At 43.9% G+C, this 23,582-nt stretch overlaps 1 protein-coding gene across 9 annotated transcripts in view; it reads right to left on the bottom strand.

Annotated features, from left to right (window-relative positions):
- The window catches only part of CELF4 (CUGBP Elav-like family member 4), a 723,613-nt gene that overhangs the window by 4,997 nt on the left and 695,034 nt on the right, over positions 1-23,582 (bottom strand). For all 9 annotated transcript variants that reach the window (XM_005436852.3, XM_027801973.2, XM_014278066.3 and 6 more), the window contains exon 12: positions 21,282-21,448. In XM_005436852.3, the coding sequence (XP_005436909.2) occupies positions 21,321-21,448 (128 nt within the window). In that variant the 3' untranslated portion in view covers positions 21,282-21,320. The remainder of the gene's footprint in view (positions 1-21,281; positions 21,449-23,582) is intronic.

The following is a 23,582-nucleotide window of genomic DNA, read 5'->3' as shown; positions in this document are numbered from 1 at the left end:
GCAGACTTGTAGGAGGACTCAGATGGTATAATGGTTCCTGAATCAGCATCATTAAAAGACAGATATTTACTCCTTTGGCATTTGGGTCTGGTGTGAATTTAAAAAATAAAAAAAGAGAGACAGGAAAGAGGAAGCGGATGAGGGAGAGGAAGTGGACGAGGAAGAGGAAGAGGAAGAGGAAGAGGAAGAGGAAGAGGAAGAGGAAGAGGAAGAGGAGGAGGAAGAGGAAGAGGAAGAGGAAGAGGAAGAAGAGAGGAGAGGAAGAGGAGAGGAAGAGGAGAGGAGAGGAGAGGGGAGGGGAGGGGAGGGGAGGGGAGAAGAGAGGAGAGGAGAGAAAAGGGAAGAGAAAAGAGAAGAGAAGAGAAGAGAAGAGAAGAGAAGAGAAGAGAAGAGAAGAGAAGAGAAGGAGAAAGGGAAAGAAGAAGAAAATGGAAAAGGAGAAGAAAGAAGAGCAAAAGGAGAAGGAAAAGAAAAAATAAAAATGAAACTGCCAGGAGCTGGTTGCTACAATCTCCAGAAGCACCCTGTTCCTTTCCTACAAAGGAAAATGTCCCTTTATTGGCCCAGGGAGTTTTGCCTCAGTAAACACCAAAAATCACTGCACACAACGATACACTTGTCTCAGTCAGCAGCTCTGCACTCTGTTATTCAGGTATTGCCTTTCTATCCTCTTGGCAGGGCTCATATCTCTCCTCCCAGCTTATTTCTGAAAAGTCACTGCACACGACTGAAATTTCACCTTCAATCTGGGTGTCACAAGAATACTGTTGGCAGTTCTCATCCTGAAGTCATGCATGCTGGCTAGAGAAAATTCTATTGCTGGCTTTTTTTTTTTTTTTTTTTCCCCCCCTGTAGTTTTTCTGAGCTGAAACATGCTTTCTGGCTAAAGCAGTTATGATCAGCTGACAAGAGACGATGCAGAACTAAGCTCCTGATCTGAGCACTGGCTTCGGCTCCACACTTTTCCCACAGTTGGCTGGTGTCTTGTTTGGAACTGACTCCTTCTTGATGGCCTGGCCCCAAGCCCTGCCCTTTGATGAGCTGGAAGTGCCAGCGTGATCTTCCTAGAGTCTGAGTGAAGGCAGTAGACTGGTACCCCTAAGAGAGATGCAAGATCTAGGTCTACAGTTATTTCACAAGCCAAGAGGGAGAAGACTATCTTTTTGAAGATGTCTCAGGGTAGAGCTACTGTTGCTTGTGTCCTTGGGCACCCAAGGACAAGTACCGTCAGCTGTAGAGGTCCAGGTTGTGCATGAGGAAGAGGGAAAGGCCTCTAGCATCCCTTCTACCTCTTAGGGCTTTCTGGCTATGCTGTACCACAAGAAAAAGAGCAGGTGGGAAGGAACAACAGATGGTAGTACCATCATAGCAAGACCTGGCTCTTTCCTTGCCTCAGTCATGCCAGCAGCATGAGTTAGGCTTTATGAGGATAAGGGCTAACAGGCTTTGCTCCCCTGAACGGGGCAGGGAGGCAGTGGGAATGGGAGAGATCTGGTGGAGCAGATACTATCTCACTATAACGCTGGAAAGTGGCAGCAGCACACACCTGTCTGAGGTTGGAGTATGGGATGGCACGAGCTGCAGCTTCAGGGGTGGCAGCACTATGGGAAAGGCAATGTATACTTGTGGATGCTAGCCCCAGTCAACACTCAAGTTGAGGAGAGGTTCTTTGACATTACCTTGATTGGGGAAAACATTTTCCCTTATGGGTGAAGCAGGAGGGACCAGGGTGGTCTGCCAGTGACCACTGGTTTTGGAGTGGGTACTACTATCCCTCTGCCTGTCCTCTAAACACACCCTCAGACACTGTGGATGTGACACACACACACACACACACACACACACACACATATATTTATGTACAGGTGAAGGATTAGGACTTACTAAGGCTAAAAGAACAAAACAAAAACCCAGAAAATGTACTTTCACATGAGAGTCCATGTGGTCATCTTGCTTGCCCAGCTTGGGTCTCTATTTCAAGCTCCAAAAGAAGCTGTCCTAAAGCAGAGTTCTACAGCACCTACCTAGTCAACGGTGGTGAGAAGACCCTTTGATGGTCTTTAGGGACATTTCCTGCCCACACCGCAAAGTACTGGACTTTAGGCAAAGATTGTAATAAACAGGAGTACACGTAGGTCGATTGGTTGAGTTGAATGACACAGGCTTTCAAGTGCACTATCCCTTTTTCAGGTCTTAAACTTGGTCTGACAGACTTTCCTTCTGGAGGGCTACAGAAGCAAATGCCATTCTCTATTGACTAGTCGGAGGAGTTAGGCACCTATCTCATGAGGACTGCTTCATCAGCAGCCTGAAATTGAGAGGTAAGTTAGGCATCTGTGTTAGACTGGACACCAGCCAAACTAACCTGTTTAAGAAAAGCAATTCACTTTGCTGGGAATGGGTATGAACTTTGGGTATTGCTGAAGTAAATTTGTGAGTAAAAGTGTTAAGGTTATGAAAACAAATATATACACCCTAGTTCAGAAGTGGTGCCTTGGAGATAAAGAAGGAACATACTTCCTGAGCATTTAGGACCTGTGCGCAAGGACAGATAATGCTAAGTATCTTTGCTGCAGATAACACTGACCAGAAACTTGCTCTACTGAGGAAACCATAGCCAAACACAGCGGGTAAATGACAATATTCCTCCAACCCAGCTGCTTCTTTAAAATGTCTAAGTGGAGCCTGAGACTGTTCTCCTTGAACATTGTCTAGAGATAATGACTTAAAGTCCTAATGATGGGATTCAAGACACAGATATCTCCATCTGAGCAAATCACTCTGGGCTGGTTTTAGTAGACAGACAGGGTTGGTAGGTTCCAATTCACCTGCCTGAAGTGATCCTTTCAGATGAGACTGAGAACCATGGCCAAAAAAAGCCTATATCTCTCCTGAGGTTATAATGAGGACCTTGAATAACTAGCCGTGAAGGAGACAGTTACAGAGTAGTTCTATCACATCAGGGGAAATGAATCTCAGTCAAAGCCTTGGTTAGAGTGTACATAACTTTAGTCATGTCCTTGTAACCTGTGCTGTCAGCATGGTAGTTCTAATGCTATGAACACCTCTGTCACAGGAAAGCTTTTAATGGCAGATTCTGATCAGACTGTAAGGATCAGCTCTGCATTGTTGCAGACATTCATTGACCATGTTTAAGCCAGAGCAATATTTACTTCCCCCAGAAGTCTTTGGCTTAGACTTATCCAATCCAGATATAAGCACTCAGCTCAGGAGTCCATTTACCCCAAACTCTGCAAAGTCCATGGAGGTGAAGAGGAGCAATGATGTTGCTTAGCTAAGATATGAATGGGACTTGAAGGTGTCTCACTCCTCAAAGACTAGAATGGAAATGTAAGTCCACTCAGCAAGTCATTGAGGCCAAATGAGAAACCCATGGAAACCTTCTCTGTGGCCGCTTTCTTTCCCTGTTTCCACATGAGTAACTGCATGTGTGGTTACCCCAGAAGAGACATTTAATGGCAATCTGTTCATACCTTCTATCCCTACTGTTCATGCACATGGCCTTGCTAAAAAAGCAATGATGTCCTTTGGAACTGATTCTAATTTTTCAGCTCTTCATCTGTATTTCTTTTGCTCCACATAGGGCTGAGTCATTGCTGAGACCTTGCAGCCATCTAAGTGGGGCTCTGGAGATAGATGAGGCTATGAGGCTGTACCCCCAAGATTCCAGGATCATTTTCCAAGGATGGATTTACTGGAGGACCAAGAAGAGGATGCTGAGACAGCTTTAGTCCCATATACATCACCAGCCTGGTGGGTAGTTATGGCCAGAGTCCAGGTCTGTGCACAGCAGGAAGGATGCTGCCCTGTCCCTTGCTTGGTGCTAATGGCAAACTGCCCTGGCTTCAATGGGAGAAGGATCCCATTGCCGGCATGACAAAGTCAAGCTGTTAAGTGGAGTAAGATTTGTGTTCATCTGTACAACAAACTTTTAAAAGCAAGAGAAGGACAAGCGTTTCCCAAAGACTTTATGAACTAAGAAAGTGCATATGATCTTTAAAAATACACAGCTCCTGTGCTCTGTGACATTCACAGTATAGTCCAGGGACTGCTAGGTTTGCGCAGCATCTTGCACACACCTTTCAGGTCATCTACCTGCTGTCAGGGTATGAATGTATCTGCTAAGCTTGCAAATGTAACCAGCTACAGATGCGAGACTGCTCTGTGTCTTTGCAGGACAACAGAATTAGCCCAACACTGCTCCTGTCAGGACGGGCTACCACGTTGAAGTTCTTCTTCCATTACATAATCTACTGCCTGCTATTTCTTGTTATTCTACTGTGTCTTTCTCCCTAGTTCTTCCTAGCAAAGTCTCCATGGATCATCTTCTCTACCTCTTTTTCTGTGCTCTGTTGGAGGCAAGAAACCTCTCCCTGAAGAAACTCAAAGGCCATCACTTCTTCCAGCACTGAAGTGGCAACCTCCCGTGCTCACACCGAAGCTCTGATCATGGCTGAATATTGCTCATGTGCCCACTACATATGTAGACTTCTTTACCTTTAAGCAATACACTTTAGTCTCTGTTTACACACACAAATATATGTGTGTGTTTGCAAGCCCATCCAAAACTGTGGTCAGGATCCTGTCCTTCCATTTGATAGGGCCTGCTGTCCAAGCACACCTGTAATGGGGCAGTGGAGATATTTCTCTTTACAGCTATTACCTCTGAGGCTGATCAATATTATTACAATTCGAACTTGTGGTTTTTTTCCCTTGTCTGTCTTCTTATTTCTATAGCAATTTCTCTCTCTGTTTTATGCCTTTGCACCAACTTTCTTCCAGTGCTGGATGGCTTCTCTTTGCCTCAGTCCTCATCTTCCCTGTTCCTTGATACCAGCCCACACAGATCTCCCCTTCCCTGGCTTCTGCCTGGACTGCCTGGCAGAGGTGGAGGAAGGAGGCAAGGCTCGACAGAGCAGGCTCCATCCCTGCAACAACCACTGCTAAGACTGTGATGGAGCGTCCAAGATTAGGAGCCCAAATGTCTTAGAGAGGGAAAGGCAGTGCAGTGAAGGGGACTTTGCATCCATGCTGGGATTAAATGAAGCCTGATCATTTACACTAGAAATCAATGTGTTTACCACCTGGACTCTTGGGGTGCTATTTTTAGGAAGAAGAAAAAAAAAAAAAGAAAAGAAAAGAAAAGAAAAAAAAAAGAGAATGTTTTTGTCAGATGTTTCAGTTTGAACATCTGAAGGTTAAAAAGGAGACAGATTGTATATATGAATCTTTATATACATGAATATGCACACATACGTATCATACATATGTATACGTACAGAGGTACTATATATACATACATATCAACAGAGACAATTACACATATACAGACAGAGAAGCTGATGTGATCTAACAGGGAGATGGGAGTCCAGCATTTCAAATGCTAATGTTTTCTGTGGTTTCTTTTGTTTTTAAGATGCTTGATGACCCTGCCTCATTTTTCCCATCCATAAATTAAAGGTGACAATAAAATTTAGCTCTTAAATTGTAATGCCCTTCTTTCAAATAACCATATGACTTACTTGCTGTGCAGTGTTCTTAGTAGGATTGCTCTCATTTAACTACGTTGCGTTAAGAGCTAGTTGAAAAATGACAATTATTTTCCAGGGGGGAAATTGTCATTATTTTGGCTTTCTTTCCTGTGAATACTTTGGTTAAAAAACCAAAACAAATCTGGGGTGGGGGAGGTGGCCAGAGGAATTAATTTTTGCCTTTTTTTTTAATCAATCTGAAAACCAGTCCATTTTTAACAGGAATTTAGTGTTTTGAAGGCCAACATTTTTAATCAAGACAGTTTTGGTTTTTGTGCTGTTGGCATTTCTTTTTTAATCTACTAGAAAGAAAATTTACTGTGGAAACATCCAGTTTGGTCAAAATGTCACCTTTTGGTCACCCCCTCCTCCCCCAGCTGGTGTGATGAAAAAATGTCAAGCAGCAATAGCTATGTCACCTCTGATTTATCTATTTTTCTAGAGTCATTAGTCTCAAGCAGCAGATGAAAAAGCACCACACTGGAGCAGCCTGCTCCTGGAGAAGCCAGCCTGGATGGTCAAAAAATGTCACTGGTTCCCCTGTGTGGCTTTGCCTTTTCTTATGCTGTCCCCAGGCGGGGGCAGGAGAGGTGGTCATAGCATGATGGGGATCGCAGGGTGGTGGAGGCACCCTGGAAGAGATGTGGAGGTGTGCAGCACACGGAAGAGCTGGGCTGGGGTGGGACAGGGCAGGGATGCAGGGTGGGCTGGTTGAGAGGGAGCTCCGGTCTGCCTGGCACAGGGGCTGCAGCAGGGAACAGTGGGCAAGGGCCGAGCGGTCACAGCCCTGGTTGCCCTCCTCAGCAGCATCCAGAATTTACTTGCTCATGCAAACATAGCCATGGCTCTCTATTCCTCTCTCAGCTTGCTTTTACTAAGCAAGGGCTTTGCAGGCAAAGGTCAGAGCCATAAATTCAGGTCTTTTTGGGAAGCAGGGAGCAGTGATGGTAAAGGTCAAATTATATTGTTGGGCTACTTTTCCATCAAAGCCTGTAGCCTCTTCTGCTCCCAATGGCCAGCTCAGTGAGTCCTGTGCCCGAAGGAACTTCTGTTCTGCCTCATACAGAGTGCTCACTCCTGCTTTTGCTGCTGGTGAACATTAGGCGGGAGAGGAAATTAAGCTGTGTGGTAGCTACCTTTCTGCACATAATGAAAGGTTCTTTATTACAAGGGGGCCTCAAGGAGTCTGCTGTCTCCTGAGCACTGTACCAACAGTTTAATTAAAAAAATGTACATGGTTGAGAACCAAGTCTAATTGGGAAGATGTAAGTGAGCCTCTGTGCCCAGTCTCTGCTGGTTCTGCTTTTTTCCCTTCGTAGGTTGACTAGAGCTTATCAAAATGCTGATGAACATGATGCTTCACTCTCCTGTTCTTGTTGCTGAGGGTTAGATAGGGATGCTATGCTCATTACCCCTTTCCTTTTCCTCACCAGACTAGGATGATCTCAGGACCCCTGATGAAGCCCAAAGCCCAGCTCATGGGTCTCAGCAAGGAGGGTTATGCTGCCTGTGACCTCCAAGCAGGTTGCCTGGTACACCCTACCTGAGGCTCAAGCCTCTGCCATGAGACATGACAGCCCACAGCTCTCTGCCAGGCCGGGCTTGAGGAGTTTGGTCTGTAATTGCTCAATGGGAGCAGGAAGAAGTTGTTGGGGTGCTGCTTGTGTGAGGCTGTGTCCAGGAAAGGAAGAGACCCCAGCTTTCCTCCCAGATAAAATCCCGGCCACGGGTCCACAGCAACTCCCCCAGGACTGCTCTGGTGCCAGTGGCAGGAGGCAGGGCTGGACTTGGGAGCCACCAGGCCTGGCTGTAGATGGGGTGGCAGGGACACCCTGTGCCCCACGATCATGCAAGACTTCTCATGTGCACCAAGCATTCATCCACACTCATTATCACCCTGCATGTCAGACCTTGCAGTATCTCCCATGCGAAGCCTTGCACTTGTGGGTCTGCTTGCCTGTGATACATAACCAGACCGTTCCCCAGGGGTGAGACTTCACCCTTCTTCTGCCAAGCCTGTTCAACCTCACCTACATTCCATACCCCTCTAAATCAGAATGCAGCCAGGAACACATATTCCCAGCTTGCAACACTCAATTACTCCTTCTGATATTTTATTTTTTTGCCTGCAGCTTCAAATTACCTTCAAGGTGCACAGTGCAATTAGCTAAAAATATTTCCTGCTTTGTTTTAATTGCACTAAAACTCTAATGTACCTCCAGTGAGGAGCAGTAAGGTGGAAATTGGTGCCCCAAATATTTCAAATTGATTAAAGCCTGGGATGACTCAATAAGCTTACACAGTTCTATTAATTATTAAATGTTATTAATTTTTTTGTTAAAACCCCCACCTTCCTGAAGCCACGTTCTGTATGATGTTTCTGAAAGAAGATACTCTTGCTAAGAAGATGATAACTCTTTCTGAGTTTGAGACAGATTAAGACAAGAATTCCTCCACAGAGCTGGAGCAGTTTCCATCTGAAGAATTCACAGCTCTTGGCAAATTTTAGCATCTCAGAATTTGATTCTGAAAACACTGATGTATGTGACTTACATAAGTGACTCATTTCACTGCTATAGCTGAGGTATTTATATGGTTCTAATTTAGAGCTGGATTACATTTTTGTTCAAAGCCTTTCTTGGTAGAAAATGCAGGTGATCAGTCAAACATGGTGGCTTAAAAAATAATCAAATCTTATTGTCTGAGAATTTAAAAAGATATCCAAAACAAAACTTTTTTTTTTTTTTTTTGAAAGCACTAAAACCCAGTATGTTGATTTCTTCATTCCCATGATGACTGGTTCATAAGATTACTTCAATGTACTTTGGAAAAAGTATTGAAAGTAAACCCCAAATTCCATTTGCATCCAGTGGAGTCTGATCAGTCTGAGTCCTTTGGGTTTCTGGCTCACTGTCACCTCAGAGAGCCTGTGCTTATGAAGTCTGTCCCCTTGTGCCTGCAGCTGTGCTGCCTGGGAGCGCTACTATATCCTGATGCCCCAGAGCTGAACCCCAAGGCTGGACCCCTTCAGCTCTGCTGCTGAACTTGGCTTTGTAACCCATTTTATTCTAAATCAACCTGTTCACCTTATATGACCGAGACAGCAGGTCATTGCTGGTCTAGCTGACTTTAAACATGGCAGCAAGCTATCATATGAGCCATTCAACTGGCAGAAGTGAGGTGGTGGGGGAGACACCGAGCATCTGGAAAAGGAAACCCTGCCAGCTGATCTTGCTGCAGCTAAAAGTTGGTGTGGCTACAACTACAAACTGTAGAGGGCTGTCTGATGCTCCAGCCTCATATCCTAGCCCCATAATTTCATTCCCTAATGCTAATATTTGTGGTGTCATTGGTTTGAGATTGTAGAAAAGCACTGCAGTCATCTGAGGTTCTGAAATTTTATCAAAGGACCTCAAAGAACTTCAGAAAGGATTAAGACCTATACCCATTATTTCTAAGACTGTAATCTATATAACAAAAGCTGATTGGTTTAAATTTGTTTTTTATACACTTTTAGTATCAACATGACAAAGGCATTGTGTAAAGTGACCATGAACAGGATTTGGCAGTGAGAACTTTCACTGGCCAGTGTGCCTAGAGAGGCTATTCCCAAGGGTTCAATAGCTTCTCACCTCTCTTCGCTCTTCTAGTCCTCAGCTCTCAAATGCACTTGCCAACCTGGGTAGCAATCAGGGCTTGTGTGTTATCGAGATGTGTTTGGGAGGAATTGAGGTGCGATGTGAAAACTCATTTCACATGGGCCATCAGTAAGGTGTCAGATGAGGCTTTCTGCTCTGCAGTGAGTTCAGCAAGTTTCCCACCAGTCTTGTACAAATGACAGGCTCATGCTAAGCTTTTTATGCTCCTCCCTGTACCTAAGGGCTAGTGATTTACCTGAGTAAGGAATGGTGGTGGAATTGAGTGTATGTCTCACCCACTTCCATGGCTGTGAATGAAGCCTGCTAGTGATGGTGGAGTCCATGGCAAATATCAAAGATACACTGCCCAGCTCTGCAACTCTCCCTCTCCTGCACCCTCTAGGGCAAGAACAACCTCGACGATCTCCAGAGCAGCTCATGTCTGCAACTGCTGCTTACATGATTTCAAGGGAAATTGAAGGTGCTCAGCCTCTTGCCAAAGGGCACATCAAGAAGACGAGTCTCTGAAAGGAAAAACCCAACCCCTTCCTTCTTGTGTGCAAGTCCATTCACTTGCTTCCTCTGCAGCAGAACTCCAGGAAGGCAGGTACTGGCTCCTCCTTCCCCATGGGAGTACAGGAGACAGATTAAAGAGAAGGGGAAAAAAATAATTTCACAGCTAGTCTGCCCTTAACAAGAAAAGGTTCCTGACACCAACAAACTAATCAACACTGAAAGCTTATGAGGTCAAGGTTTCCTTTCTCCTCCATTATTCTTTTGACTTTTTCTGACTGGTTGGGACTTAAGCGCTGCCCTGGCAAGTCTATAAATATAAAAGCCTTTCTTGCCTTCCTCTGGAACACACCAAAGACCATTTGAATACCTGTGGGGATAAGTTAAAACTAAACAAAACCAAAGCAACTCACAAAAAACAGGTATTCCAGCCAATCTTCAAGTGCTGACTATAAATTGCTGTTAAGTCAGGCCCAAGAAGCTTGTCTCTGCTCAGCAGGGAATGGGAAAGGCAGGTCTCCTCCTCAGAGCAAGCCCCCTGGATTCAGTGTTTTGTGTGAAGCCTTATGGACAGGAATGCTAATGGCAAGCAACTGGCCAAGCTGGGAACGGGGTGTAAGCTGTGCCCGAAGGATGGACCCAGGGACCATCAGAGCCAAGCTATGAACTTGTGAGTTGCTTAGAGCATCTTAGTGCCTATGCACCACAAAATGCTGCTGAGCTGCCTTGGGTGGCCATCCGTGCACAGCTGCTAGGAGTTTCCCTGAGCTGGCCGTCAAGAAGATTCCAGCCCTTGTAGTCTTTTCCACTGGCACCTATAGAGTGTAAAATGATCCTGAAGCCAAATGAGGAGTCTTTATAAACCCCCTTGCTATGCAGGAAAAGTGGCAGAGGATCTAGGAATATCTACAACTGCTGTATTGGAAATATTAAGGGTCCCTGCCCTAAGGCGCTGCCCATGCTCTCTGCACTGTAGCACAGGGACCTTTACCCAGCAGTCTTTTCATGGCAAAGGCAAGGCTGCTCCCTCCATCATTGCTGTCCATGGGCTTTCTGCTGGGCTCTGTGCTCCTTCAGTGCTCTAGTAGAAAAGGGGAAAAGAAAAATGCCCCATTCCCTGCTAAAGTCTGACAAACAGGAATCATAGCTGCGGCATAAGCTTCTCTGATGGATTCTGCCTCAGCAAAATGAAATTAAGATTTCAGCAAACAAGCTCCAATTCCATGGTACCAGAAGAACAAATGACATCTGATAATTGCCAGCTCCTTTTGCTTATTCTTTGCTCTGTTCACCCCATCAGTCTCTCCAGATTATATTTTCAGCTGAGTTTAATGAACGCCATTTATTAAACTAACACCAGGGTTCTGCTCTGGCCTCAGACAGATGTGCCTGCTAATATGAATCATTTTGTTCAATTGGATTATTCTGATGGAGAGTGGATCCCCGCCACTCCAAGGAGCACCAACAAATGGGTACAGCTTGCCTCCAGTTGCGACCAGCCGCTCGCGTTCATTAGGAGGCAGCTCTGGGCTCCGCAGGCAGGGTGGTGTCCCTGCCGCTCCCATCACCTGGCACTTCTGCTCCTTCCCATTGCCCCCTCACATACAGAGAGAGCCCAGATCTCAGTGCAGCTCTGGGACTGGCTTGTCAGCGGGATGTGAGCATCACTGCTACCTTCCCTGTGTTTATCAGCTGCATGGGCAACAGGATTCACCTTCTTTGTCACAACGAACAGTCCTTATCTGAATGTGGAACAGACCCCCCTAACTGTATTCTTCCCTTCCCAATGTGCCATGTCTGACCTCCTTTACACTGACACCTGAGAAAATGTAGACTACTTATGTGCTATTGATCCTTCTTTACTCTGATCTTCTCCAATTATTTGGGCAAAGGGACAGGGATGATATGCTTTTAAAGGCTAGTATTAATCAGAGAAAAGAGATAAAATCCATTTGAAATCTCCCAGACAGAGATCCCCCTCAGTCTATCGTTTGGGATTTTAGTGTTGAAAATTTTGGGTCAATCTCTGTAATATGTTGTGTTCAGGCACCAGACATCCATCTATCTGTCTATCTCAATACAAATCCTACCTTCTGTGAACCATAAAACTCCTAGCAAAGTGACATTACCACTTCTCACATCGACAGAACACACTGAGCACACATAACTTGGGGAAAAATTACAGAGGCAATTTGAAAGATCAGAAGAGAAAAGGCAGATTTCTGCTCCCTAAGTGCAAGTGACCAAATCCCACAACAAGTCTTTAGCTGGCAGAAATCATCATCGCTCCGTTAAAGCCTTTTTTTTTTCCCCAGGTGAAAGGCAGGCACAGCGCTTCTCCAGCTATCTGTGATCCTCAGAACAACTCTTTCTAGACAATTTCTGCAGGAAGAAATGGTTTTCATTATAATCCTAAGCAGCACCCTGGAGTTACTTCCAGGAATCACTGGTAAGTACCAGGAGACAAGACTGTCAGGAAGCGGGGCTGTGCTGAAAGAGAAAAGACCCCAAAGCCAACCATGGTGCCAGCCCGTGTGCCTCTGCTAATAGCCCTTCAGCACGCTCCTCAACAAAGCTGTCTAATGAGAAGTTAATTCCTACGTTCAGGTTTAAGTTCAGGAACACTTCTCCAGGAGCGAGGTAATCCTTTGCTTCTGATCAGGATATGTACACCTTTCTCTAAATTCCATTACATTGGTCTTCATGAGGAAAAGGAAAAAGACCTATCAGATTCCTGATGGGATTTTGTCTAATAAGGTCTGGACTCTCCGTACCAAATAATGCCCTGGTAAGCTAAAAGCAGAAGACAGAAAACCTTTAAATACAACCCCTCTGAAAGCACCAAATCTCTTAAGAATTGATATGTAAGAGCCCAGTTTCCTAAAGCAGTTTGGCTGCTGCCTGGCTCCCTTTCCCAGTGCCCAGCCTACTATGGTGGAGCAATATGTCATGCAAGGAGAATGCACAGAGGAAAATAAAGAGCATGGAAAGCATTCATTTGTCATGTGTCACAGGAGATGGGATGCAACCTCTGCTGATGAGTGGAGATGCTTCAAAAGAGAAAAAAAGAATCTTATCCAGCAAAGACAAATTTGTGGCTGACTGCATGGCCCACGGATTTCATGGCCTAATTAATTTCCAAATCCTTAGAAATAAAGATAATGAAAACCTATTTTCTTTTGGAACAATCTGCTTTTTAAGATAGATATTGTATTACCGCACTCTACCATGACAACCAGGGCCCTGGTCCACAGCACACCCAAACCAACCAAAGGACGTCTGTTGGTTTCAAGGGCCTCATATAGCCAGGAATCACAAAGGTAGGCATCTTGTTGCTGTGGGGATCTTAAAGAGCTATCCTGCTTTGCATGGAATGGGTGCTTCAGATGGACCAGCTGCTGGATCAGTCCTACACAGGAAAAGGGAAAACCTGAAGAGGCAGGGAGGGAGAATATATCTCCCACTAACGGGAGGAGTCTGCTTTCTAAAGAGTGTGCAACTACAGCTTTCCAGGGATGCAAGAGGATTTCTTCTATTTGTAAGTCATTGTTGTACAAAAGGAGTTTTAAGAATAAGCCATAGGGTTGTGTTTGGAGATAGACATGTTCATTCCCTAGTTTCTCTGCTCTAAAGAGACCAGAGCGGCCAGAACAGTGGCATTGCATCTCCCTCTAGAATTGCGAGTAACTGAAACATCTCTGCTAGGAGAACATTTAGTGTTAAATAAGTAACAGTGGGCCTGAATCCTTGGCTGTCATAAATCAGTGTCTCTTCACTGACTTCAGAGGAGCTGGTGATTGACGCCACCAGAGAATGTTGCCTGATCATGGCTGTGGTTAGCACCTTTCCAGGCACAGCACTGAGTTTTCATTTACTGTGCTTCTTGCTTGGGAAATGACTTGACTGCTGTTCTCCTTTCCCCTCCAGCTCAGCCTTCTACCCAATATTTCAAAAAGGCTGGATGAAGCTCAGCTAAGTGGAAAAATGAACAATTTGAAATAAAAACTGTCTTTTCTCTAACTGCAGTCACAGGCAGGACGAAAGACACCTAAGAAACAGTGTTTGCACTGTAAAACTTCAATTCGCTGCTACAGCTGAATCAAACACTTCAGGGACCAGAGTTTTGATATTCACTTGTATCTGGCCAAAGTTACTGTACCCATGAATTATTCAAATATGCAATAATTGCATTTGATATATCACTGGGTATAACTGTGGGAATGAGAAACTGTGTTCTAGTGCAGCTGATTGTATATGCCTTCCAAACCATAAGAACATCAATTTAAGGTGCTCACATTGATGGAGCGCTGTGCAACCCCTTATTAAGATTCTTGCCAACTCATATAGCAGTTTTCCCCTGCAGAGTAAATTTCATGGAGTTTTTTAGCCTCCCTTTTCTTTATACCTACAGTGTAACTGCCAAACACTACCCCATACAGCTTCAATTCATGGTTCTGAAGTAGCTCTCAAAGGTCAGTGGCAAAAAGATCAGATCATTTTCAGCTTACTGATCAATGCTACACAAGTGACCTGAGTCCTGTGAACTATGTGTTGGAGCTGACTTGTAACTTTGACTTTACGGAGTGTTTCCATTTCCTACATTAACTTTCTCTGCTAATTCACTTTTCCTTAGGGCCAGAGGGCTGTGCTCTGCCTTTGGCCTACACTGTCTGTATCATCTTTATCTGGACAAAAAAAAGCGCGTTCACAATGCTGATGTTTTCTTTTTCTAAACACACCAGAGACAGACCTATCAGCCTTCAAGCATATGAAGCACAGGGCTGTCTAAGAAAAACTTCTCTTGTCTGAAGTCCTAGACCTTTATGGTCTCATACACCACTTGTCCTTTGCTCTCTCCCCAAGTACTTGCATGTGCAAATTGATAACGTGCTTCTTTCCCATCTACTCATTAGTGGGTGCTGCTCTCCCCAGTATCAAAAGGTTTTGCTGATTTGTCACTTATTTGAAGGTCCTGTAGGAAAATGACCACACTTATTTTTAAACCTCATCCTGGATTTTCACAAGCCTCTTTTATTGTGGGTCTTTCCCCTCTCTCATCCTCTTTGTGCCTATTTTGTTTAGTAAAGGATTGATTCTGCCAGTGTTTGCTGCTGCTGGAACAAACATTTTGGCTAAGGGTGTCTCCTGTGTTTTTCCATGTCTTTGGCTCTCATTTCAACTCACTGCTGCTTGAAACATCTACCCATTCCTTTTCTTAACATTTCCCAGCTTTTCTTCAAGTGGCAGTCCCTTGTACACTGGCCCAGCAAGCCTCTGTGCTGGATGAACCTCATAAAAAGGTTCCTTCAGAGGCTACTGTTTTCGGGCTACTGCAGCTGCCCATTAACTGACTCAGTGAGAGCTCGCACCATTTACCTCAGAAGGGCTCTAAATCTAACTTACTCAGGTACTTTGCATGGCATGGTCCATATGTGATCCCACAATAATCTTGTTGGTTAAGTGGATGAATATAACACTACCACCTCCAGCCAGCTCTGGGGCTCTGGGGCTTTTGCTGTTGGAAACCTTTGAAGGTGGCACAACCATACTAAGCTCCTGGTCTTTTCATAGTAGGGACAACTCAGCAGGATCTTTGCTGGCTGAGTCATTGGCAGAAGTTCTCACAAGCCTTCAAAAGTTTACTTTAGAGCATCAGGACCAACAGCATCACAGTGGGATGAGAAATGGGAGGCTGCTTTCATATCTATTATTTAACTCTGAAATAATTGCATTATCTAACATTTAAAAAAAATGGGAACATGGCTTTTAATGAAGAATTCATGCTCTGAAAAGAAGGAAAGCTTTATGGTATTGCATTGTGCTGCTTTCTCACTCCCATGACAAATAGCACGGATCTGTTAGTGACCTACATGGACTCATTTAGATGCAAACACAGCAATACTAAAAAGCTGCCCTGCTTTGAGGAAGAACAAGTTCCAAATATTGCTGAATGGAATTCAGTCTCAGAGCAGTAATTACTGATTGTAATTTTGCAGTAAATGCAGTAATTAATTATTGTCGTTTTCCATCAGTGCATTATATTGTGTGCCAATCTTAGAATAACCACAATAATTAGCAAATGGGATTTTGCATGCTTTCGTATCAAAACTTTATAGAACAGGCATGAGAATTTTACCATAATAAAGTTATTAGTAATTTAAATTGGCAGGCAGGTTAAAAATTATCAGCCAGAAAAGAAATGGGTTTCCTTGTCAGTTTTGCAAACCCCTTCACTCTTTCTGTTTGACCCGCCCCCAGTAACACTCACTTCCATTCTCATGTATGAGCACAGGAGCGCAAAGTTTGGGTTAAAAACACAGAGAGCGATCTTTAATCACAGTCATCAGTGGAAATTAAAGGCAAAATTAATCTGAAGAAAAGAAAAAAATATTGGCTGAGCCGATGTTTTTCCAGCACCTAAACAGACTTTCCCAAATGAAGCTGTGCTGATTCTGTTCTCGCTTTATTCACTCACATTAAAACTTGCACTGGAGTACTGTTTTGATGTAATTATACTAGTGCAAATTTCCATAATGTAAGCAAGTCCTACATGATCTAAGTGATGACTAAAGGAGGGAAACAACACTAATCTGTGCAGGAGTAAGAGGAATTGGTTAGCATGATTGCAGGAGGCATAACTACAAGAAATGGGATTAGATTCTGATAAAGGATATTTACTCCGAATCTCAAGATGAGCATCCTAATAGACAACAGTGAGATAAATGCAACTGCAGAATATCCTCTCATTGAAGGTAATACAAGCCTGAGAGGCATAAGTAACCAAAAATTCAGTGAAAAATACACTTTCATTAGACTTTGTATTGAAGTGATCTGAAATGATAAGACAGCCAGAAATTTTCCATTCACTTCTTTTTGTTTATGGGCATTTAGAATTTTGCTTGTTTGTTTTATTTTTGGATGATAATGTCTGCTTACTTTAAAATTAGGTGGTTTGTTTTTTTTTTTTCTCTTGTCAGAGCACAGAAAAAAGGAAAATTTAGTTTTCCAAAAGACATTTCCTCTGGGAAACATTATCACCTACTCCAGCCTGCTGCAAAAACAAGCATCTCACACCTTCTACAATAAACAACACATTGCACATGTTCAAGAAGCTGTGAAGGAGGACCTGAACATCTTTTTTTTTTCATATTCATGCTTTGGCTTATGTTATTTCCCCCAGCATTTTGGAGAAGCAGATTGCCTGGACAATGCATTCTTTTAATGTTTTGCCACTACTCTTAGGAGCTACTCTATACTTTTGCCTCACTCAGTTTGTCTCACTCAGTTTCATGCCAGTTAGTGCTCCAGGTTAGTCCCACTAAAATGTCTCTCCACCTTTAGCTTTAAATAAAATTTCAGCAAGGGGTAAATAAGACACTGGTAATGATCAGTCACTGCAATGAAGCCCCAAAGGGCGAACTGACAGGGTTTTCACTGCTCTTCTGTGCAATGTCTTCTATTGATCTACCAGCTAGACACTTCTGTGCTGCTCTGTTAAGTCCCTAAAACTGGAAGAGCTGTGAATTATGGGGTTTTCTAGGCAATATTGTCCTATCATGACTACTACTGACTTAGCATGGACAGAGCAATGGGGAACTCACTTCAACACCCAGTGTGGAGGGCTGGAATCATGCTGATTACTTCTGCCTCCATGGGGAGGATCAGAGGAGGTCACCTTTCTGCCTGTCTAGCATTCCTCCATGGTGCTGGCCATGCAGCCAGCTCACATGCACCCCCAGGCACTGCAGGGTCTACCTGCAACTTTGCCATATCACAGCGTACCCAAGGGCTCCTAGGAATGGTTACCCAAGGGAGCTGTGGATTTCAGCGTCTTTTTTGCTTGATTATTTTGTACATTTACTATCTTGAAAGATACAAGAAGTGGCTCCAAATCCTTGCTTTCTAGTCCAGAGGGGGGATTTGTAATATACTGATTATAGTGATTTTGGCAGAGTTGCCTCAAATGATCCTCCTCTCTTACTTTTGTTTCCTCCCTGCACCTGCCTGTTTCTTTTTTTGCTAAAACCACTAGTTTAATTACAAAGGGGGGGGGGGGGGGAAGATAGCAAAGACAGCCATTTTGGAAACATTTTGCCATCCAAATTCTTCATGGCTTTGCTTGCTGCAGCTTGTGGGCTTATCTGTCATATCACAGAGACCCTTTCAGTGTTTGACAGCAACTTTAGAGCACTTGCAAGGAAAACAAAGGACTTAAAATCACTGTGGCCTAGATTTCTTGTGTCCCAAAAAAAGAGATTTAGAAGTTAAACCCTGCCCTGTGCAGCCAGAATTAAAACTGAGTGAAGATCTTTCTTTCTTGGTTAGGAAAAAACAGACTAGTGGACTACATCAAACTGGGTGCTACTTGTTTGTTTTTTGTTGGCAACTTCTTGTTTTTGGAAAGAAGTTCAATAAAACAAATCTTTTCCTTAACAAAATTCCAGTTAAAAGGTTTCTTGAGCATTGTCTTGAAGCACATGAGTAATTGCCCTGATGTCAATACGGTTATGAGCATGCTTCATATTGGAATAAGGAACCTGAAGAATTGCAACCAAAGCAAACCCAGATAAAAACCACACAGGAGTTACTAAGTTTCCGACAGTCAACATGATCTGCCTGCTCTTCAGCTTTGCAATAGCTATCTGTGCCATACCCATGTGTCTAGCTTGTTTGCACCCTAGTGTTTTAAGGAAACTTCTAGTTGCAGCAATGATGTTGTCTACTGAGTGGGAAAGTCAGAGATTCCCAGTGGTATTTTGGAGGCTGACTGGAAACTGCACATCAAACCAGACATGGGGGTACAATAACACCACACTGAGCCAACAACAACTGACCAGTCTCGAAGGCTTATTACTGAGGGCTTAGCCCTGTACTAACTCCTACTGCACAGCCCTGGTGGGAAGCTGACTTGTGGCCGTCATGACTAAAAACCTGCTATCTGCTTCTAGGGTGCTAGTATGGATTTTTCTAAGCATTGGAAGGCAGATGAGCTGAAGAAAGAGCTGGATCTAAGCCCTGATGAGCTTCTGTGTATCCTTGCTGTCACCAAGTCTCCTCACCAGACTAAGCTAGCATGGTACTCCTTGTGCTAAGTCAGATTCTTCCCTGGGACATACTCCTTCAGTGTCCTCCTGGGGCCACATGTACTTTGTCAGTTCTTTTTGTTAGGTGCAAAAAGACACAGACACAACTTTTTTTTTTTTTCTTTTTTTTTTTTTTCTTTTTTTCCCTGAATAATCCTCTCCTGCTAAAAGACAGGTCCTCTTCAGCTTCTGCAGTGAGCTCACCAAGATGGGAGTCTGCAAGAGAGCAAGGGCCTCTGAGCTGTATTTGCTTCATTTTGATAAAGACTGTCTGTACCTCTGATAAAGGCTCCTATAAACAGAGGATGGAAGTGAGCTGGTAGTAACAACTGAAATGATTTTGCTGGACAGCTGATCATTAAAATCGAAGTAAAAGCCAGGAAGGCAAAAGGACTTCCTATTTAGAGGCAACAATTCAAGACTGTTCTCTTGCTTTTCAGAAGCAAAGTAAAGAAAAAAAATGCTCTGAGAGAGAGATATAGAATTTTGTTGCCATCTTACCAACTGATTCCTTTTTATATAATTCATTGAGGAAAAAAAACCCCAAAAACCCAAACAACAAAACAGTCCTACTGACTGAGTAATCTTTTTGTAGGAAACAAGCTGAGACCTCAACATCAGCCTGACAGTGAAAGGGTAGAGGCAGAGCACTTCATAATGATTCATGATAATGAAAACACTGTAGGCTTATGCAGTGATTCTTTAACAACACAAGTGTCTACAGCCCTGCACTTTCTTACATGTCCGTAAGAAAGAAGCATATCCTCAGTGATCACAGCTATGCTATGATATAAAGCTATTGCTTAGTGCCAGACTAGGGAGACACCTGTGTTCCTCGATCCCTTTGCAGATATTACTGAAAATCTCCCCAACAAAGGCAGTTCCTGCTTAAAAATATTGCATGCATGCATCTCCCACTCCCCCCCACAAAAACCTGCAGTAAAAAGCCAGTGTGATGAAGCAAAAAGCGTTTGGATATGGAAACATATTTTGGTTTCAAGCTTCCAAGAGGCCTTGTCATAAGCAAGGAAAAGAAAAGAGGTATTTGAAGAGGGAAAATGCATCGACAATTATCTTCATATAGTCACATATAAAGGAGGGTCTAAACTATGGAGGCTGTATCTTGCACATGCACCTAATAGGTTTACTTGAAAGATTTCTTAATCTGCTTCATGTTGTCTTCAGTGCAGCACCTCTTTCTAAGACCTTTTGATCCCAGTCCTTAATTCCAGGTAGAAAAGATACTGCTCTGAAGACCAGAACAATACATTTTTCAAAGGTATTAGAGATACCAATGAAAAATTAGAACACTTTGTAGTTCTTTGGGAAGGTTGAAGGTAGGGATTTCCTGCCTATACCTTAGATGGTTAGAAAAAGCCTGAATTGAAATCACTGGATCTTAAACATTACAGCTATAATGGCCTAGAAAGGTCACCTAACCCACCTCTCTGTCTCTAATTCAGGAGTGCAACTGCTTGTTGCAGCTTAGGGCCACCCTAGGTGCTGGGTTTATTGGGAAGTCTCCGGTGTGAAACAGTTTTAACAACAGGGACACCTCTGCATCTGTAACAAATACATACGGTTTTATATTTGTGTTATCTAATGGGAAAGCCAGCCAGTGGTAGAAAATACTTCAGTTTTTGGAAACATCTCCATTTCTGTTATTGGTGATAGGCTGGGGTTCCAACAATACAAGCTGCTGCTTCTGATGTTTTTGACACTGTTACATGTATTGAAGTTCCCTTGGAGCACCAAGCTGGCTCCTTTCCAACAACACAAAGTACATGAGTCTAACAACGAGACCCTTGTTCACATTTGTCTAGGTCCTCACTCAGGCAAAGTTTCCTTGGCTTTGGTTGGATTTTATCTACACACAGGATCTAACGCTAACTGAGCAAGAAGTGAGCATGGATCCTTCTATTAACTTCCTGGGCTTGGAAAGAAAGAAATTAGGGGTTATTTAGTTGTCAGGGAGACATATTTACATAGAGTTATTATGCTGGGATGAAATTGGATACAGACCATACCGCATGAAGAATGAAGAATGCTTTGAAACATTTGCAACACAAAGCTATTGAGACAAACACTGTCCCAGTCCAGTCACCTGGGATTAACCTGCAGCCCAGTCCCATCTCTTAATTGCAGATTTTCTTCAGCCACCAGAAACGTTCTCTTTGGCTGAGCAAGGGGAATCAGGACAGCTGCTGGCTCTCCTCTAGGGACCAGGAAGACTTCTTAGAGATGCAGGATGCCCCTGGGGTGGGGGACTTGGCTCATCCCTCGTTAAGCATCCTTCCACCTCTTTTTCTAAAGAGACGCACACACAAATGGTTCCTGGTTTATGTGTGGGTGCATATCTGTGCAGGGTGGCTCTAGCCAGAGGCCTAAGTGAAAAAGGCAGAAGCTAGAGAGCCGCAGAGCTGAATCTTTTTGAGGGTCTACAACACAAAGAGAGGCTACAACCATAGCTGACACCCCCTTCCCCATGCAGTTACCTGTGCTAGTGCTTTGTATCCAGTGGTTCCCATAACTCCTTAGTAGGGACGATTAGCATCCTTTGGCCTCTTGAGCTGCACCTTCAGCCTCTTCATGCCAATCTGGAAGCCATTCATAGCCTGGATAGCAGCTTGGGCACTGGCAGGATTGTCAAAACTCACAAAACCTGTCAAAACATGAGGCAAGGCAGGGGGCTTAATGAGCTGAAGGGGGCCAAGGCACGTACATGCACCGACCACTGAGAATGAACACAGGGAGAGGGCAGCGGGAAGGAGTGAGTGAGCAGGTAGGAGAGTGGGTAGGTGGGCAGGAGAGTGAGGAGAGGATGGTTGCCAATGGTGGATGGAGGGTAGGAGGGGTTGTTACAGAACAGTGTCCCTGGATGCAGTGCCTGGTCTGAGTGCCAGTTTGGACACAAGATTGTGTGAAGCATGGGGATCCAAATGTTGGTGCCACAGTACCAGCACACACAAGATTTGGGTCACCTTTGAGCTGGGTGTCAGCAGATGTGATGCATGGTCTCAAGGCACTCTGTCTTGCTCTTTTTCTCTCCACCACACCTGCAGTAAATCTCTGGACCCTCCTTCACTCGCCAGCATAACCTGTCCTTTCTCTTCCAATGTTCACAATGAAGGGAATCTGATATACCTACTGCTACTTCCTTATTATGGCAATATAAGTAAAATGTGAATTTAATAAGTTCTTCATTATGGTATTCATTGGCATGAATAGTTTGATTGTTGGCCACTTAAGCAATATGAGAAGCTTTATTAACTGGCAATTTCTGCAGACTTTATGTTGACTCTGCAGTTGAGAAAGATTAACACTAGTGCTTCCCTAACATTGTTTTCATAAGTAGTTTCATACCTTGCCAGCAAATCATCCAATCAGCCATGGAGCACATCCAGCAGTAGAAACACTTATAGTGACTGAATATTGTATCTACAGGCCACCTGAAATTACATTCTTTGTCTCAATGGAAGACTTGCTCTCTGGGGATCAAAATAGCCAAGGTAGGTCAGAACCACACAGGATGCAATGCATCTAATGCATTCATCTTTGGAGATGGGTTTTGGTGTGAAGTTTGTGGTGGTTTTTTTTTCCTTCTTTTTGTTTTATATGTTAGGTCCAGGAAAGGGCCTCATTTGCCCAGATTGTATACAACTTCAGTTGGAGTGACCATGGGTCTGAGATATTAGTGAGGCAGGGGGCCATCACATTGTATAAGAATTGCCTCTGCTACCTTTGCCAGAAATGTCCCGTTGTGCCAACAACACTTCAGAGCACAAACCCTGGGTAAGACTAGTCTAGACTAGCCTGCACTCCAGACAAAGCCATCTGTTTTCCCATCCCTGTGAAGCTCTGGCAGCACAACTCAACCCTAGGAACCTAGTGTCTCTCAACAGACAGGCTGAAATGAAGAGACAGTTTGAAAGCCCCTCAAAAAGCTAATGCTGAGCATTTGCTGCCAGGTATACACCTGCTCCTGACAGCAGCACCAGGCATGGCTTACAGCCTTGGGCTGTACTGTGATTGCATTCAGCAGCACCTCCTCCCTGGTCTGGTTCCTCCTTGAAAGTAAGTCTCACACATGACATAGGGTGGCTTGCATTTAAAAAAGGCACGCATGCACCTGCATGCAAGGTCAGCTCCTCATTCTTGAATTAGAGCTGCCTTAGGCTAATAGCAAAAGTTTATAAGAGATCATTAAACCTATGTCTTAGCCTCAAAGTAAGATAACAGGTTTACTGAGTATGGCAGATAGGGATTTAAGAGGGAGGTCCATGGAATAAACAGGCATCCCTCTTCATCTTCCCTTCTTGAAGCCAAGGCTCCAAGTAACAGGCTCTCCATGCAGTTTTCCTGCCAGCCGCCTGGATGAAGATGTACCAACACTGCAGCTCTGAACATGTGCGCAAAGGTGCTGCTCCAGCCTCACGACAGTGATCAATCTCTAGACAGAAAACTGGAGAATTATGGTAATGAACTGGGGTTCATTGGCAATGGATCTGCTTTTGTGATCACTTATTAGCCAGTAAGCACCTGGTAATGTCCCCAGTTTAAATTTGACTAGTTGAATCACCTATCAATCAACAAGGTCCTATGATCTGATATCAGCAAAGGAACAAACTAAACACCTCATGATTTCACCTGAGTTGATTCAGTCTTTAAATACTTCTGAAAGCTCCCTTGGAAATGCTTTACTTGAGCATCAACTTGAAATTTGCTGTCTAGCTACCTCACATCTTTGAATATAGGATGTAGTAAAAGGCAATTTTTAAAATCACCTCTGGCTTGCT

Source organism: Falco cherrug, chromosome Z, assembly GCF_023634085.1.
Source record: "Falco cherrug isolate bFalChe1 chromosome Z, bFalChe1.pri, whole genome shotgun sequence".
Classification (NCBI taxonomy): Eukaryota; Metazoa; Chordata; class Aves; order Falconiformes; family Falconidae; genus Falco; species Falco cherrug.
Note: the sequence above shows the minus strand (reverse complement) of the source record. Positions and strands in the feature narration are given on the sequence as shown.